Raw genomic sequence first — 19,181 nt, 5'->3', positions numbered from 1 at the left:
AGTTTAAGAGGGGTCTGGTTATGTTTTTCTTCTTGGTGTTTCCTATTTTTATTGAAATTTGTTTCTAGAAACAGAAGGGAAAGAAAGAGTCAAACATATTGACCCTATTAGCATGATGAATTTCGTTAGTATATACTGTATCATGGAAGCATCTTAAAACTTCCTTTATTTTAATATACATATCTTGTTTGGAAAGTAAGGACAGTATAAATTATTAAAGTTCCATTGAGGCTATTCAAGGTGGTCATCAAGACAATTCTGTGTACTCTATGTGAAATATATGGTTACCCTATTTGTAGACAAATTGAGTTCTTTCCAAAGGAATTTGGCACAGCTCTAAAGAAACCTTTTATTTTCTCTTCATTTTCTGCCAGTTGACTAAAAAAAACCTCAAACTAAGTTTGGAAACTTGTGTTGATTATGATTCTACTGATTGCGAGAATGTGTGTATATGTATGCGTGTATATAGATACAAAACATAGTTTAGCGAGCCTTTTTTAAGAGCTACCCAATTTGGCCATCTGCTTTCAAGCATCCCACAACATTAGAAAAACCACATCCTTTGCTGCTTACTGTAGGAAGTGAGTATCCAATAAATATATTCTCTGTTCTCTAGTAAACAGAGGAATAATTTATTGCTGTATATGTATTGTTACTTTGGCTATGGAATTAGGAATAGCAAAATAGGCTGTTATTTTCATTGTATAACATCTCTGATAAGGTTTTAGAGAAAGCCTATTTGTGAAGCTATGTTACACAATGTATGAAAATAACCTTCACACTGAATTATTAAAATATGTCATGTGATCATCTGTATAGAGGGGAGCTAACACGGTAAGAGGAAAATGCATAATAGTTTTCTAAGATCACCTTGACCCCACCATGAAGACTCATATTTAATATGCTAAATAAAAGTTTCTGTTATTATTTATCCTTTTATTCTCCAAATATCATTTAGTCAGCTAAGAAATACTTACAAGTTTGTACAATGAACAATGTACTGTGTTAAACAATTACTTGAAAACAAGATTAAAACATGGTCTACTGTCTGCTAGGAACTTGTAATTTTCTGAAAGCGTGAGATTTCCACATGTGAAAAGTTAAAAAAGCACAACTAGGCAGCACATAAGCGAACAATAAGGAGCTCAAAGGAAGGGGAAAGAATGACTAATATGACCATTTTTCTGAGAAACTTTGAAGAAAAATTAGGATTTGAGTTGGATGGGTTGAATTTGGCCAGGCAGAGTCAAGGAATGAAAGTTTTTATATAACAGGTACAAAAATGAACACGGGATGGAGGGCAAAAGGAAACCCACTCGTCTTAAAAAAAGTTAGGAGTCTGGGGCACCTGGGTGGCTCAGTGGGTTAAGCCTCTGCCTTCAGCTCAGGTCATGATCCCAGGTAATGATCCCAGGGTCCTGAGATCGAGCCCCACATCTGGCTCTCTGCTCAGCAGGGAGCTTGCTTCCGCCCCACCCCACTTGCCTCTCTGCCTACTTGTGATCTCTCTCTCTGTCACATAAATAAATAAAATCTTAAAAAAAAAAAAAGTCCCCATGTTGCATTACCACTTCCTCATATCAGGGAGATCATATGATAGTTGTCTTTCTCTGCTTGACTTATTTCGCTAAGCATGATACGCTCTAGTTCCATCCATGTTGTCGCAAATGGCTGGTGATTCACAGACCTGTACCCCTGGGGATAAAAATATATGTTTATAAAAAATAAAAAATTAAAAAAAAAGTTAGGAGTCAGACTGTGACATATCTTAAATATAAAGCTGAGAAGTTTAAATACTAATAAGCCAATAATCTCATAGAAGATCTTGTTTTGTTATAGTGATAAAAACACATAACAGAATCTATTCTCTTGACAAATTTTTAAGTGTATAATACAATAATATTAACTATATGTATTAACTTCAGTGAATCTCTAGACCATTTTTATCTTGCATGTCTGAAAGTCTGCACCCATTGAACAGCAACCCTGTATTTCCACCTCCCCCAATGTCTGGCAGCCATCATCCTACTTTCTGCTTCTATGATGGTGACTATTTTAGATACCTCATATACATAGAATTATGCATTATTTGTCCTCCTGTGACTGGTTTATTTCCCTTAGTATAAGGTGTTCAGGGTTCATGATGTAGCACATTTTAGAATTTCCTTCTTTTTTAGGGCTAAATAACAGTCCATTGCCCAATAGTCTAAATATCTGCATTTTCTTTATCTATTCATCCATCAATGTATGTTTGGGTTGTTTCAACCTATAGGTTATTGCATAATACCGCCTTGAACATGGGAATGCAGTTACTTCTTTGAGCTCCTGCTTTCATTTCTTTTAGATAAATCCCCAGAAGTGGGATAGCTGGATCATATGTTAGTTCTGTTTTTAATTTTTGGAGGATCTCCACACAGTTTTCCATAGTGACTGCACTGTTTTACATTCCCATCAACGGTGCATAAGCATTCCAGTTTTTCTACATCCTTTCAACATTTATTTTCTTTTTGTTTGTTTACAGTAGTCATTCTAACAGGTATGAGGTGATATCTCTTTGTGGCTTTGATCTGCATTTTCCTCATGATTAGTGATGAACATTTTTAACATACACTTGGTCATTTGTATGTTTTATTTGGAGAAATTTCTCTTAAAGTCCTTTGGCCATTATTTAAATTGGATTATTCATTTTTAGCTGTTGGGTTATAGGAGTTCCTTATATATTTTAGATATTAAACACCAGATTTATGGTTTACACGTATTTTCTCCTATTCTGTAAACTGCCTCTTCACTATGTTGTTTTCTTTCTATGCAGAAGTATTTACCAGTCTATTTTTGCTTTTGTTGTCTTTCTTTTGTGTGAAGTCTAAAAAAACATTCTAAGACCAATGTAATAGAGCTTTCTGCCTATGGTTTCAGGTCTTTTATTTAATTCCTTAAACCATTCTGAGTTGATTCACAGGTATGGTGTAAAAGAAGGGTCCGATTTTGCATATCCAGCTTTCCTATCACCACTTGTGGAAGAGGTTATCTTTTTCCCACAGTATAGTCTCAGCACTCTTGTCAAAGACTGATCATATGTGTGTGATTTTATTTCTGGGTTCTGTTTTATTGGCCCTTATATCTGTTTTTATGTTGGTATCAAATTTTTATTAATAACATATATTTTGAACTCAAGAGATGTGAGACCTCCAGCAATATTTTTTCTTAAGATTCTTTTGGCTCTTCAGGATCCTTTGTGGAGGACATATGAATGTCCATATGAATAATAGAATTATTTTTCCTATATTTGCCATTTAGTTCTTGCCAGGGATTGCATTGAATCTGTAGATTGCTTTTGGTAGTATGAATGTTTTAACAGTATTAAGTCTTCTAGTCCAAGAACATGATATATCTTTACACTAATTGTGTCATCTTTAATTTCTATCAGCATTGTTTTATAATTTTCAGTGTATAAGTCTTTCACTTCCTTGGTTAAGTTTATTCCTAAGTATTTTATTGTTTGTGATGCTATCATAAATGGAATTTTTATCTTAGTTTCCTTTTCAGATTGTTTTTTTGTCAATGTATACAAATGCAGCTAGTTTTTGTATGTTGAATTCATATTCTACAACTTTGTTGAATTTATTTATTAGTTCTAACAATATGTTGGTAACATCTTTAGGATCTTCTACATACAAGATGATGGCAACTGTGAACAGAAATTTTACTTTTTCCTTTCTTTCTTGGGTACATTTTTTTCTTTATTGATTAATTGCCCTATCTAGGACTTCTAATACTGTGTTGGATGGAAGTGGTAGGAATGAGCATTCTTGCCTTACATCTAATCTTAGAGAAAAGCTTTCAGTTTTCCACTTTTGAGTATAATATCAACTGTGGACCTTTATTAAATTGACGTAATCCCCTCCTATTTTTGGTTTGTGGGGTGTTTTTACCATGAAAGGGTTTTAAGTTTTGTCAAATGCTTTTTCTGCATCTATTGACATGATTGTTATTTTTATCTTTTATTTTGTTAGTGTGGCGGATCAGATTGGTTGATTTTCATATATAAACAATTTTTATATCCCAGGGATGAATCCCATTTGGTTATGGTATATGATTCTTTAATGTGCTGTCGGATTCATTTTGCTAGTATTTTTTTGAGGATTTTACACCAATATTCACTGGAGAATTTGGCAGGTAATTTTCTTTTCTTGTAGTGTCTTTGTCTGGCTTTGGTATCAGAGTAATGCTGGCTTTGTAAAATGAGTTTGAATGTGTTCCCTTCTCTTCAACTTTTTTAAAGAGTTTGAAAAGGATTTGAATTAATTCTTTTTAAAAAATGTGTGGTAGAATTCCCCAGTAAAGTCATTGGGTTCTATGCTTTTTCTTTTTGGGAGGTTTTTAATTATTGATTCAATTTCCTCATTAGAGATCTGTTAGATTTTGTATTTCTTCATGATTTAGTTTTGTTAGGGTATGTGTTTCTAGGAATTTTATCTTCTATCTTTTGTCTTCTCGGTTAACCAAAATGTTGGTATGCAGTTGTTCATATTAGTATTTTAAGGTCCTCTTTCATTTTTTTATTTTATTTAGGTCTTGTCTTTTTGTTAGTCTAGCTGAAGGTTTGTCAGTTTTGTTGATTTTTTTTTTTTTTTTTAGTTTTGTTGATTTTTTTTTCTACTGTTTTCCTATCCTCTATTCACTTATTTCTGCTCTAATCTTTATTAGTTCCTTCTACCTCTTAACTTTCGGTTTACTTTGTTCTTTCTGGTTTCGTGAGGTATAGAGTTAGGTAGCTTACTTGAGATCTTTCTTCTTTTTTTAATGTAGTTGTTTACCATTTTAAAATTCCCTCAGTACTATTTTTATTTTTTTATCCCATAAATTGAGCAATATTGTGTTCTCATTCTCATTTGTCCCAAGATATTTTCTAATTTCTCTTTTGATTTCATCTTTGTCCTATTGGTTCTTCAGGAGTATGTTGTTTAATTTCCTCCCTATTTGTGACTTTTTCAGTTTTCCTCTGCTATTGATTTCTAGTTTCATTCCACTAAGATTAGAAAGGATAGTTGGTATAATTTCAATTTTAACTTTATTAAATTTTTTAAGACTTCTTTTGTGACCTAAAATATGATCTATGTAATCTGTACTGGCAAATGTTCCATATGTGCTTAAAAAGAAAGTATATTCTGCTATTTTGAGTGGTATGATCTTTGTATGTTTATTAGGTCCATTTGATCTTAGTGTTGTTCAAGCCTTCTGTTCCTTTGTTAATCATCTATCTGGTTGTTCTATCAGTCATTGAAAATAGGGCATAGGAATCTCTTGCATTTATTGTGTTTCTCTCTCTTTCTTCCTTCACTTCTGTCAATAATTGTTTCATGTATCTTATATTGGGTGCTTGTTTATTTATAACTGTTATGTCTTTCTGGCAAGTTGACCCATTGGTCATTAGGTAATGTCTTTCTTTGTCTCTTATAACGTTTTTTTATTTGGTCTGTTTTGTTTGATGTAAGTATGCTTACATACTTATGCACCTGCTTTCTTTTGGTTATCATTTGCATGGGATGTCTTTTTTCATATTTCACTTTCATCTGACATATGTCATTAAATCCAAATTGTGCCTGTTGTAGATATCATATAGATGTAGTTTTTAAAAATCCATTCAGCCACTCTGTCTTTTGATTGTACCCTTTAATCCATTTACATTTAAAGTGATTACAAATAAGGAAAGACTTACTAGTGTCATTTTGTTAATTGCAGCTGTTTTATGTCTATAGCTTCTTTATTCAGGTTTTCTCTTCCTGTCTTCAGATGTGTTTGGTTGAATTTTTATTATGATATGCTTTGATTCCTTTCTTGTTTTCTTTCGTGTATCTTTTTTTTTTGTTTGTTTGTTTAAAACTGTGCAACATCTCCTTTATTTCTTTTTAAATGCCATTTTATGGTGGACGTATAAAGCAACAGCAGCAGTTACAAAATGTTGTCTGAGTAATTCTAAGAGCTCTAAACAAAGATCTGTGTACATGCTGAATAAAAAGATGTTCGATTCATAGTGTACACTGTTTAACTTTAACAAACATCTTTAGTTGGAATTTTCATGTAAACCTTTAGAGAGATGTGACTCACAGAGACCAAAAGTAAAATAGCTTCTCCTTTCACGATTTAGTGAGGTGGTCTGCATTCTCAAAAACGATTTACAAAATACGAGAAATGTTGCGTGTGAGTACTAGGCATAAAATATTCCATTTTCTTACAGAAGGAGCAGCAGGGGGACAGGGAGCCTAGTGGATGCCCTGTCACCACCTTTCCCAAAGATGTATACCCCCAAGAATGGCAGTGGAAACCTGGCAGCAAGCCACTCACAATTCTTTTTGGTTGTTTTAAACATACAAGCATTCTCTGACATTTCCCTCCCCAGCCTGTGAGTACCACCCCAGCCTGGCAGGATATAAGCCCATATCCTCTTCCTCAGTTTTCCCCTTAGAATTATTTACAGGATGCCTACAGGTATGGTACAAACTAGGATGAAATTAATGACAGTTTGCATTTCCAGACATGCTCGCGTGGTTAAATAAGCCCACCACGCTGACTCCGAAGGCTGCTTCAAAGCTAGGGTGACTCGGAGGCACTCTCATCCGTAACCTCAGAGACTGGCTTCTCGCTGGCTGGGGTGGGTTCGCAGCCTCTGTCCTCAACAGTGCTGGGGGCCTTGGGGGCGGGGGGCGTCACATCCACAGCCGGTGCGGAGGCAGCGGGTGCGGAGGCAGCGTCTGCCCTTGCAGTGGTCGTGGCAGGGTCGAAGAGTGGGCTGCCGGTGGGTGGGAGAGAGGAGAGCAGCTCCCCTGAGCTTGCTGCAGAAGACACCTCCGGAACCAAAGGGAATGACGGGAGGAGCTCGTATGGCATGGGGAGAGGTGCAATGCCAGATAAGTTTCGGGGAGGCAAGGAAGGAAGAGGTGGCAAACCCGGGTTCACGAGTTCCGGTAAGCTGACGCCTGGCATGACGTGCGGTGTGGGGAGGTTGAGGTTGGGGAGGGCAGGCAGGTTAGGCAGTCCTGTGGGTAAAGGCATCAGACCTAGTAATGTAGTAGCTGGGTTCATTGGTGGCACAGAAGTAAGGGACTGGTTTACTTGTGGTGGCAATAATGGCACTGTTGGGACACCTGTACTGAAAACATTACTGACAGCTGGTGGAGTTGAGCTAATAGAAAGTCCAGACAGACCCTGTTCAATTTCTGTAGTTCCCGGTGGTGACAAAGATGGGCGATTAACTGAGGACAGCTGGACCTCTGTAAACCCATCTTTAAGAGGAGTAATAGGTGTACCAGTCATCTGTCCAGGAAGAGAAATTTTCTTCCCTTCTTCAAACGGGCGGGTTGGTATTCGATGCAAATAACCGTATCCAATGCCGCATCCTAGGCTGCCTTCACCACCCCATGCAGAATTCGGTGTAATAATCACTTCTGGACAGTTATCAGTGTCTGTATTATTCACATGAAGCTTCAGTGGTTTCGCTTCATGTGTTTCAATAAGGCTGAACAGATCTTCAGACACATTCATGACTGTATCTGCTCCAATGATACAAGACCTGATACAAGACTGAGACCCGCCAGTGCCGCGGGAGAATTTGATTCTACTTCCAATACGTGCCAAACATTTTCGTTTGCCCCATCAAAGCTGCTGAAACAAATGCTCACTCCCAGCAAGCCCTGGTCACCCCACATGTTGCTGGGGGTGACAAATGTCTCTCGCAGCTCCAGTGTTTTCCTACTGTAGATCAGCATTTTTACAGGCTTTTCAACATTTGCTTTCAGTAGATCCTTTAGAGTGTCATTGTCTTTATTTAATCTCAAACCATTAATAGAAACAATAAAATCAAAGAATGGCTCCAGTCCAGCTCTATGTCCTGGGGAATTTTCTTGTACCCGAAGGACATGGTAGCCTTCCGTCCCCCCGCCAGGGATCTCGACGCTCTGCGAGGACCCCATGGCGGCGGGCGATCGGTGTGGCCCGAAGGGGATCCGCATTGCTCCCCGCCCCCCGCGCACCGCCCGCTCCGCTCCTCCGCCTCTTTTGTGTATCTTTTATAGATACTTTCTTCGTGGTTACAGTGGAGCTTACATAAAACCTCTTTTAATTATAGCAATCTATTTTAAGCTGATTACAACTTAACTTTGGTTACATACAAAAACTCTACTCTTTTACTCTATGGAAGATTTTGAGAGGTATGAGATGATGAAACATTATTTTTGGAAGAATAACAATAACAAATTATAAATATGAATGTAGTGGATATATAGGATAGATAAGTGCAATATCAGTTAAAGACTGTTACAAACACCAGAAGGAGAAGAAAACTAATATTTATTGAGTCTCTGTTATATTCAAGGTATCTTTTTCTTTCTTGCAATAACTTTATGATGATGATGGTAACATGATTCTACAGATAAGGAAACTTGGACTATAGCCCTAGGAATCTTCAGAGCTGGAATTCGAGCCCAGACTTGACTTCAGATTCTATATATTTCAAATTCAAAAAGAAAAAGAATTTGTGTATTTAACATGACAAATATGAAACATGCACATAATTTAAACTGATAATAAAACAAACTATATTAAGAAATGAACCATTATAAGCTTCTTGAGTATCCCTCACTAATCATGTCTGCCTCTTCCCATCTTGTTTATAGATAACCACTCTCTTGTTTTTGCCATACTTTTACCATCTGTGTTTACACTCTCACGATAAAAATTCTGACCCTCCCAGAAAAGATTTTGTTCTTTCATGTAAGTTCCCATTATACTTTGCTTCTGCTTCTACTTCTATCACAGCTCTTTTTTTTTTCTATCACAACTCTTATTTACTAATTTTTATTTTAAAGTATCATCATCCTTAGGAAATTATGAATTCATTGGGAATATGAACTGTGTTTTGTCTTTGTATACTCAGGGCCTAATGTTGTGCTGTTTATTGGACCTAATGCAGAGTAGAAAATTAGTAAATGTAGGATTTTTAAAAATGAATGAACAATGAATTAAATAATTAAGAATTAGGTGTCTTGTGATAGAATGGAAATATCACAACATGCTGATCCCATACCTTAAGTCAGTCTAAATATTTAAAATGTATCACTTAGAGATCTAGAAGAATATTTTGGATATTAAAGAGTTAGAAATCATTTTACCAGTCAGAATTCTTTCAGTTGTAAGTAATAAAAACCAATTTAAATGTGATTATATAAATATGAGAAAAGTTTAGGAATTCAAACAACTAAATACGGGACCACAAACAATATCATTAGAATCCAATTACTCCTGCTCTTTAATTTGTTAATGTATGGATTGCATTCCCAGGCTCTCTCTACTTCATGGTTTCCTACTCTTTAGGTTTATACCATCCTTAATGCTACTTCCAGCTGTTCCACTGTAGTCTAAAATTTCCTTTAGTTAGACTGAGTTGGGTTTCTGGCTCATTACTGAACCAATCACTGTTTCTAGGGTGTAGAATATGCTGACTGACTTATACATGTCACATGTCAACCCACGAATTTAGGCAGGGGTGGACTCAACCTCTCCTCAATCATATGGGCTGAGTGAGGAGAAATTGTTTCCCTAAGTAAAATTAGGGTGCTATAAAGAACTTCTTAAACTCAACACCCAAAAAATAATCACGTCAAGAAAAAAGGGCAGAAGACATGAACAGACACTTCTCCAAAGACCTAGAAATGGCTAACAGACACATGGAAAAATGTTCATCATTGTTAGCCATCAGGGATATTCAAATCAAAACCACACCAGTTAGAATAGCAAAAATTGACAAATGTTGGAGAGGTTGTGGATAAAGAGGAACCATCTTACGCTATTGGTGGGAATGCAAGTTGGTGCAGCCACTTTGGAAAGTGTGGAGGTTCCTCAAAAAGCTAAAATAGAGCTACCCTATGACCCACGGCACTACTACCCCAAAGATACAGATGTAGTGAAAAGAAGGGCCACATGTACCCCAATGCTCATAGCAGCAATGTCCATAATAGCCAAACTGTGGAAAGAGCCAAGATGGTCTTCAACAGATGAGTGGGTAAATAAGATGTGGTCCAACTGGGGATGGTATGTGCTATGGTGAGTGCTGTGAAGTGTGTAAACCTGGCAATTCACAGACCTGTACCCCTGGGGCTAATAATACATTATATGTTAATAAAAAATTTAAAAAAAAGATATGGTCCATATATACAATAGAATATTACTCAGCCATCAGTAAGGATGAATACCCAACTTTTGCATTAACATAGATGGAACTGGAGGAGATTATGCTAAATGAAATAAGTCAAGCAGAGTAAGTCAATTCTGATATGATTCCACTTATTTGTGGAACATAAGGAATAGCATGGAAGACATTAGGAGAAGGAAGGAAAAAATGAAGGGGAAATCAGAGGGGGACACAAACCATGAGAGAGTATGGACTCCAAGAAACAAACTGAGGGTTTCAGAGAGAAGGGTTAGTCCAGTGATGGGTATTAAGGAGGGCACGTATTGCAGGGAGCACTGGGTGTTATATGCAAGCAATGAATCATGGAACACTATATCAAAAACTAATGATGTACTGTATGGTGACTAACATAACAAACAAACAAACCAAATAAGACCTAAATTGTAAAAGAACAAAAAATAAAAAGTAAACAGACTAACATAAGGGAAATGGAAGGAAAAATAAGATAAAACCAGAAAAATTAAGAGTCTTTTGAGAATGTAATTGGACTGGCATCAAACAACATACACCCATTTCAATAATCTAATCCATCTCTTCCAATTAAAAATAAGATAACTGCACAAAAATGTTATTGCCTAAAGTCATACAGTTTCTTAAATGGTGCTCTATACATAAGCTTGTGCTAATATATTATAGACTGTTAAACTGACCAAGAGGTGCTTGCTTTGGCAGCACATATACTAAACTGACCAAGAGCTTTTCATTTTTTGATTATATTAAAACATAGCAATGATAGAACAAGGTATAATATGAAGACAAGATTCTTGTGCAGTTTATCACTCTGCTGCATTTCAGAACTAAAAATTAAACCCACTTGGATAGAGTCACTATTGGCATAGTTATTTACTACACTTAAAAATTAGATAAAATCTTTTAATGGTTTTAGAATCACTAAAAACAATAATGTAAAAGTTTTTAGAAGAGATTTACTTAAAGCTTTGCAGACATATTGGATAGTTAGGGAAACAGAACTGAATAAGAAGAATGTCACCATTTTATGGATGGAGAGATAAAGAGTTTCCAAGACTGGCAAGGCTTAAAAGCCTATGCAACCACTAAGCTGACACTGCAGGAAATATTAAGGGGGGTTCTATAAAAGAGGAAAAATCCTAAGAATAGCATTGAACAGAAATATAGAGACAATCTACAGAAAGAGAGACTTCAAAGGTAATGCAATGTCAATAAAAATGTATCTATCAGTAATCACTCTCAATGTGAATGGCCTAAATGCGCCCATAAAATGACACAGGGTTGCAGATTGGATAAAAAATGACAGAACCCACCCATATGTTTTCTACAAGAGACCCATTTTTAACCTAAAGATACACCCAGACTGAAAGTAAAGGGATGGAGAAGCATCTTTCATGCCAATGGGCCTCAAAAGAAGGCTGGAGTAGTGATTCTCATATCAGATAAATTAGATTGTCAACTAAAGACTGTAGTCAGAGATACAGAAGGACACTACATAATTCTTACAGGGACTATCCACCAAGATGATTGAACAATTGTAAATATCTATGCCCCCAATATGGGAGCAGCCAATTACATTTTAAAAACTATTAATCAAGATAAAGAGTCATATTGAAATGAATACATTAATAGTAGAAGATCTTAACACGCCTCTCTCAGAAATAGACAGATCATCGAAGCAGAAAATCAATAAAGAAACAAGAGCATTGAATGACACATTGGACCAGGTGGACCTCATAGATATATACAGAACATTCCACCCTAAAACAACAGAATACTCATTCTTCTCAAGTGCACATGGAACCTTCTCAAGAATGGACCACATACTGGGTCACAAATCAGGACTCAACCAATACCAAAAGACTGAGATTATTCCCTGCATATTCTCAGACCACAATGCTTTGAAACTGGAGCTCAATCACAAGGCAAAGTTCGGAAGGAACTCAAACACCTGGAAGCTAAAAACCACCTTGCTTAAGAATGCTTGGATCACCCAGAAGATCAAAGAAGAACTTAAACAATTCATGGAAACCCATGAGAATGAAGACACTTCGGTCCAAAACCTATGGGATACAGCAAAGGCGATCCTGAGGGGGAAATACATAGCCATCCAAGCCTCCCTCAAAAAAATTGAAAAATCCAGAATACACCAGCTGTCTCTACACCTTAAAGAGCTGGAGAATCAACAACAAATCAAACCAACTCCACATATAAGAAGGGAAATAATCAAGATTAGAGCAGAGATCAATGAGGTAGAAACCAGAGATACAGTAGAATGTATCAATGAAACTAGAAGCTGGTTTTTTGAAAGAATTAATAAGATCAATAAACCATTGGCTACACTAATCCAAAAGAAAAGAGAGAAAGCCCAAATTAATAAAATTATGAATGAAAAGGGAGAGATCACAATTAACACCATGGAAGTAGAAACAATCATCAGAAATTATTATCAACAGTTATATGCCAAGAGGCTAAGCAACCTAGATGAAATGGATGCATCCCTGGAAAACTATAAACTCCCAAAATTGAACCAGGAAGAAACTGACAACCTGAATAGACTGATATCTGTAATGAGATTGAAGCAGTGATCAAAAACCTCCCCAAAAACAAGAGCCCAGGACCTGATGGATTCCCTGGGGAATTCTACCAAACTTTCAAAGAAGAAAGAACACCTATTCTCCTGAAACTGTTTCAAAAAATTAAAGCAGAAAGAAAACTTCCAGACTCTTTTTATGACGCCAGCATTACCCTGATCCCCAAACCAGGCAAAGACCCTATCAGAAAAGATAATTTCAGACCAATATCACTGATGAATATGGATGTTAAGATTCTCAACAAGATCCTAGCAAACAGGACCCAACAGCACATTAAAAAGATTATCCATCATGACCAGGTGGGATTCATCCCTGGGTTACAAGGATGGTTCAACATTTGCAAATCAATCAATGTGATAGAACAAATTAGTAAGAGAAGAGAGAAGAACCACATGGTCCTCCAAATCGATGCAGAAAAAGCATTTGACAAAATCCAGCATCCGTTCCTGATTAAAACGCTTCAAAGTATAGGGATAGAGGGAACATTCCTGAGCTTCATAAAATCTATCTATGAAAGACCCACAGCAAATATCATCTTCAATGGGAAAAAGCTTGCAGCCTTCCCGCTGAGATCAGGAACATGACAAGGATGCCCACTCTCACCACTCTTGTTCAACATAGTATTAGAAGTCCTAGCAACAGCAATCAGACAACAAAGAGAAATAATAGGTATCCAAATTGGCAATGAAGAAGTCAAACTCTCTCTCTTCACAGATGACATGATTCTTTATATGGAAAACCCAAAAGACTCCACCCCCCAAACTACTAGAACTCATACAGCAATTCAGCAACGTGGCAGGATACAAAGTCAATGTATAGAAATCAGTGGCTTTCTTATACACTAACAATGAAAATACAGAAAGGCAAATTAGAGAATCGATTCCATTTACTATAGCACCAAGAACCATAAGATACCTGGGAATAAACCTAACCAAAGAGGTAAATGATCTGTACTCGAGGAACTACAGAACATTCATGAAAGAAATTGAAAGACACAAAAAGATGGAAGACCATTCCATGCTCTTGGATCAGAAGAATAAACATTGTGAAAATGTCTATACTGCCTAGAGCCATCTATTCTTTTAATGCCATTCTGATCAAAATTCCACCGGTATTCTTCAAAGAGCTGGAGCAAATAATCCTAAAATTTGTATGGAATCAGAAGAGACCCCGAATCGCTAAGGAAATGTTGAAAAACAAAAATAAAACTGGAGGCATCATGTTACCTGATTTCAAGCTTTATTACAAAGCTGTGATCACCAAGACAACATGGTGGAACAGAGTAGAGAGCCCAGATATGGACCCTCAACTCTATGGTCAATTAATCTTCGACAAAACAGGAAAAAATATACAGTGGAAAAAAGACAGTCTCTTCAATAAATGGTGCTGGGAAAACTGGACAGCTATATGTAGAAGAATGAAACTCAACCATTCTCTTACACCGTACACAAAGATAAACTCAAAATGGATAAAAGACCTCAACATGAGACAGGAATCCACCAGAATCCTAGAGGAGAACATAGGCAGTAATCTCTTCAATATCAGCCACAGCAACTTCTTTCAAGATATGTCTCCCAAGGCAAAGGAAACAAAAGCGAAAATAAACTTTTGGGACTTCATCAAAATCAAAAGCTTCTGCACAACAACCGAAACAGTCAAAAAAAAAAAAAAAACAAAGAGGAATGGGAGGAGATATTTGCAAATGACAGTACAGACAAAAGGTTGATATCCAGGATCTATAATGAACTCCTCAAACTCAACACACACAAAACAGACAATCATATCAAACAATGGGCAGAAGATATGAACAGACACTTCTCCAATGAAGACATACAAATGGCTATCAGACACATGAAAAAAATGTTCATCATCACTAGCCCTCAGGGAGATTCAAATTAAAACCACATTGAGATACCACCTTACACCAGTTAGAATGGCCAAAATTAACAAGACAGGAAACAACATGTGTTGGAGGGGATGTGGAGAAAGGGGAACCCTCTTACACTGTTGGTGGGAATGCAAATTGGTTAAGCCTCTCTGAAGAACAGTGTGGAGATTCCTCAAGAAATTAAAAATAGAACTTCTCTATGACCCTCCAATTGCACTCCTGGGTATTTACCCCAAAGTTACAGATGGAGTGAAAAGAAGGGCCATCTGTACCCCAATGTTTATAGCAGCAGTGGCCATGGTCGCCAAACTATGGAAAGAACCAAGATGCCCTTCAACGGACGAATGGATAAGGAGCATTTGATTTTTAACAACATTGATTTTGGTTTTGATTAACAAAAGGTTTTTAATTGTGAAATTACTAATCACATACAGATTGTTACTTTCTTCTGAGGATTATCCTCTTTTTACCAGCTTGTATTAAGAAGGGAAATAAGATGTGGAACATGTAATGAGAATAATGGGCCCTGGATTCTGCTAGTCTCTTAATAGATATTAAAATAGTGCATATGTCTTCCATCTGTTTTTAGACTTTGTGGATACTCTATTATGTATTTATTGTACTGTTATCAAATTAACAATTGTACTCATTGATTGAAATTTAGAGCTACTTTTTCTGAGTGTCTGGCTGAAGGGTAACATACTGAGCACATTATTTGAACACCAGCATGCTTAAAAAAATAAGTTTATCCTACCTCTCCCAATTTTTTGGATGCCCTATAGTTTTCTGCTCACCTACCCTCTGAATTCATTTTGATAACTTAATAATGGAAAAGAATGGTACCAAATTGTATTATCATCTCAGATTCATGCTGATTGAAAAATATTAGTTGAGCTGAAGATTTTATTATTTGTGTTTATTTTGCTTTTATAGGGACTCCTCGGAAATAGGGGACCTCCTGGACCTCCTGGTCTCAAAGGACTTCAGGTATGGAAGAAATAAATATCCAGGCAGAAATTGCTTCAGTTCCAATTTTCCCTTTTTTACTTTTTGTTTAAAGAAAAACATTGTTTTAATATGGACAGTTCTTGCCACCGAGGATTTCGGGTTACTAACCACTTTATATTGGCAGTTATGGAGTGGGATTTGGAATGTTTTCAGGGTTGTGAACTTTAAATAATTTATGTCACTAATCTCCATGGAATATCTGAAGAATATGAGCTAGACTCCCACTCATATGTACTAGAATATAGTTACTATTTGTATCTGTTTTATATTTGTGGTCTAGTAAATTTTATTTTACTTGAATTGTGAATTGAGCAAAAATGTTTACTGATCAAATCAATAAAGTAGAATACATGATACTAAATAGGTCTATGGATGCTGTTCAGATATGGTAACATCAGCTTTTTATTTAAAGGTGAAAAGTCAGTATGTTTTAGAAAATATGTCAATACATGTAATAAAAACATTTATTGCTTTTTAATTTTCTTAGAGAATAATACATAAAGTGTCTTTTTTTAACCCACTGAGCCACCCAGGCGCCATAAAGTGTCTTTTTTTATGTTTCTCTGTTCTCTATCCACTCATATATTCTTTGATCCTTAGAAGAATGAACAAGATTTTTGCATTTTAATGACATTATAACTGGCTTCACCCCAAGAATACTGGACCTATAAGTTAGTCAAGAAGTAGCTCTAAATATTAACTCCATTCAGTAGGATCCAATATACTGTTGTATATTGTTGAAAACAGAACTAAGACTCAAAACCATATGTATTGAATGAATGACATATTAAAATATGCCAAGAGCAAACATGTCCTGTACCAACAACTTTTTAATATACCTATATATATTGATTTCCATATATTAAGAACTTAATTGATTTTCCCTCTGTATGGGAGAGATATTGAGCCCAAGAAAGTAAAGGTAATCCTTAATTTATGATTCCTAATCTTTGTTAGGTTTTCAATGCACATTTTTCTGATGACTAGGGATACTGAGCCTATCTTCATATGTCTGTTGGCCATCTGTATGTCGTTTTTGGAAAAGTGTCTATTCAGGTCCTCATTTTTAATTGGATTATGTGGGCTTTTGGTGTTGAGGTGTATAAATTCTTCAAATATTTTAGATATTAAGCCCCTTAAAATATCCTGATTTTGTGATAGATATGCTAATTACTTTCACACTTATTAATTCTCAACTTTCTATATATAACTTTTATGCTCTACCAATTTAAAAACAAATAGTGCCCTTTAGAGTAGATGTGGAGTTGTCACTCACTCCAAATATTTAAAACGTTATGGGATTACAGAGTAAAATACAAGAAAGTTGGGGTGCCTGAGTGGGTTGGTGGGTTAAATATCTGACTTGGGCTCAACTTATGATATCAGGGTCTTGGGATCCAGCCCCACTTCCAACTCCCCACTCAGCAGGGAGTCTCTTTCTCCCTCTGCCCCTCCCCCCCATATCCCCACTCTTGCTTGGTCTCTCTCTTTTTTTCTCTCTCTCAAATAAATAAAATCTTTAAGAAAATGAAATACAAGGAAGTCACAGCATTATTTTCATCACCTCTCAGTGAGTTTCAGATTTCAGAATAAATAGAATAAGGGTTTACCTTTTTAAATACTTATTTCAGGCCATGATATGTTATGATTTTTTTTTTTTTTAAGGGAGAAGAAGGACCAATTGGACCCTTTGGAGAACTGGGGCCAAGAGTAGGTATCATATAAATACTTTTGAAAAAGTGCTTCTCTTAAAATAACTGTTATGTGAATGCCTTTTAATAGCACCAAATTTTAAGTTGTAATAAAGGACAAAAAACACTATAACCATACAATCCCTCTAAATAATACAAGCCTATAACTGGAATTTCCCAGAAATATTTTAAATGATATGCCTACAGTATATCTGGTTGTTCCTTCAGTAGTTTTATGGTCTTAGTAATTTGTGCTAATTATAAAGTTTCTCATAAAGTAATAGAAAGTGAAATACTGTAGCCATTCTAGTGATATTCTGGGAATTTCTGTTTTCTAAGCATGCCAGTAAAATTATGGAACCTAAATAAGATGTATTTTCTGTCAACTTTTTCTTCAGATAATATTGTGTGGTAATAAATGAATTACCTATTTTCAAGTTCTGAAAATTAGCTCCTTAAGAATTTGGGCATGCATGACCAAAGAATACATTATTATGAAATAATTAAGGCATGTGTATCACATTTATTTTAAGAGGGATCATTAGACTCACATGAAATACATCTCATTCTTTTTTCTTGAGAACATCATAACATGCAGTTTCTTCAAACATTTTTACATTTTAGGAGACAATAAATCTTTCCTTTGCACCTTTACCTCACTAGTACATATACTACACTATCCCACTGAAAGAGAAAGGAGAATTTTTATTTCATTTTTATGTGAAGTGAGTTATATAACAGAAAGATTATTATTATTTGAGCCCAGGATAATTGACCTCATTTAAAACTTAGTTCTCTAGAAAACAAGAAAACCACAGTTGCCTCTTACCAACTCAGTCTTAATAGGTATTACTATTGTTCTACTGTTGTTTGAAGATAAATTTAAACCTAGTATTCCTCGAAGTATGAATCACATGAATCATTTCTAATCCTGAAAACAACCCTGCAGGATATTGTCTACATTTTTAAAATATTAAAATAAGGCCTTACTATTACATGCTCAAACATAACCTGCTCAGGATAAAACTAATATGGCAGAACTTAAACAGGACTGAAAGTGATGACTTCAGCACTGATGCCCTGAATTCCTTTACTTCAAATAGAGTTTAAATGTGCTGATACAGATTCCAGTGAGATTCCTTTCAAAATGTGATATAATGTATAATTATTTCTTAATATACTGTAATTCCTGAGTATTACATTATTTGAGATAAAAGAATTAGTCACACCAAGGCTTTTTATAAAACAATGTGAATTAACTGTATTATTTTAAATTCTGTAAATATCATAGACAAATCTAATAATTTAGACTCTTCATTACATTTCTTCAACTATCTCTGATTAGAGAGCAATTGATTGTCAGCAATAATAGGATGATTTTGGTCCTTTGTTTTACTTTGTGCTTGGTAAAAAAACACTAGACAATTCCAAGCAAGGCAGAGGTAAAAATTAGAACAATTTTTTTGATAGAAGTACTAAATATAATTTTTAAGTTTCTAAAGTTTTTATGTGTAGTCAAAATGTATTTTGACTAAAAGCTGGAGGATTGTTTTGTTTTGTTTAAGAAAGAAAACTAGGAGTATTTGTTAATGGATAGAAATAATAAAATCCAAATCTATAATATGTGATAGGTATTATAAATTAGTATTCTATTTAGCCATTGCCCCCACACACACTTTTTTTTATTCTCAGATTGAATTTGTCACATACATTGATTGAGGCATAGTGATCTTCTTAATATGATTTTGTATATTAGATATCAGTTGTTTGATAATAGGAATCAC

The 19,181-nt window shown here is 35.5% G+C and overlaps 2 protein-coding genes across 6 annotated transcripts in view; one reads left to right on the top strand and one right to left on the bottom strand.

Annotated features, from left to right (window-relative positions):
- The window catches only part of COL24A1 (collagen type XXIV alpha 1 chain), a 411,639-nt gene that overhangs the window by 174,197 nt on the left and 218,261 nt on the right, over window positions 1–19,181 (top strand). For all 5 annotated transcript variants that reach the window (XM_045064804.1, XM_045064802.1, XM_013056205.2 and 2 more), the window contains 2 exons: window positions 15,632–15,685; window positions 17,372–17,416. In XM_045064804.1, coding sequence (XP_044920739.1) covers window positions 15,632–15,685; window positions 17,372–17,416 — 99 coding nt within the window. The remainder of the gene's footprint in view (window positions 1–15,631; window positions 15,686–17,371; window positions 17,417–19,181) is intronic.
- LOC101681700 (Golgi reassembly-stacking protein 2-like) lies at window positions 6,558–8,034 on the bottom strand. The gene is given in 2 exon segments (XM_045064805.1): window positions 6,558–7,569; window positions 7,572–8,034. Coding segments are annotated over 2 exon segments (1,416 nt in total). The 5' UTR covers window positions 8,010–8,034; the 3' UTR covers window positions 6,558–6,591.

This window comes from Mustela putorius, unplaced genomic scaffold (assembly GCF_011764305.1).
Source record: "Mustela putorius furo isolate JIRA1106 unplaced genomic scaffold, ASM1176430v1.1 tig00003853_pilon_pilon_pilon, whole genome shotgun sequence".
Taxonomy (NCBI): Eukaryota; Metazoa; Chordata; class Mammalia; order Carnivora; family Mustelidae; genus Mustela; species Mustela putorius.
Note: the sequence above shows the minus strand (reverse complement) of the source record. Positions and strands in the feature narration are given on the sequence as shown.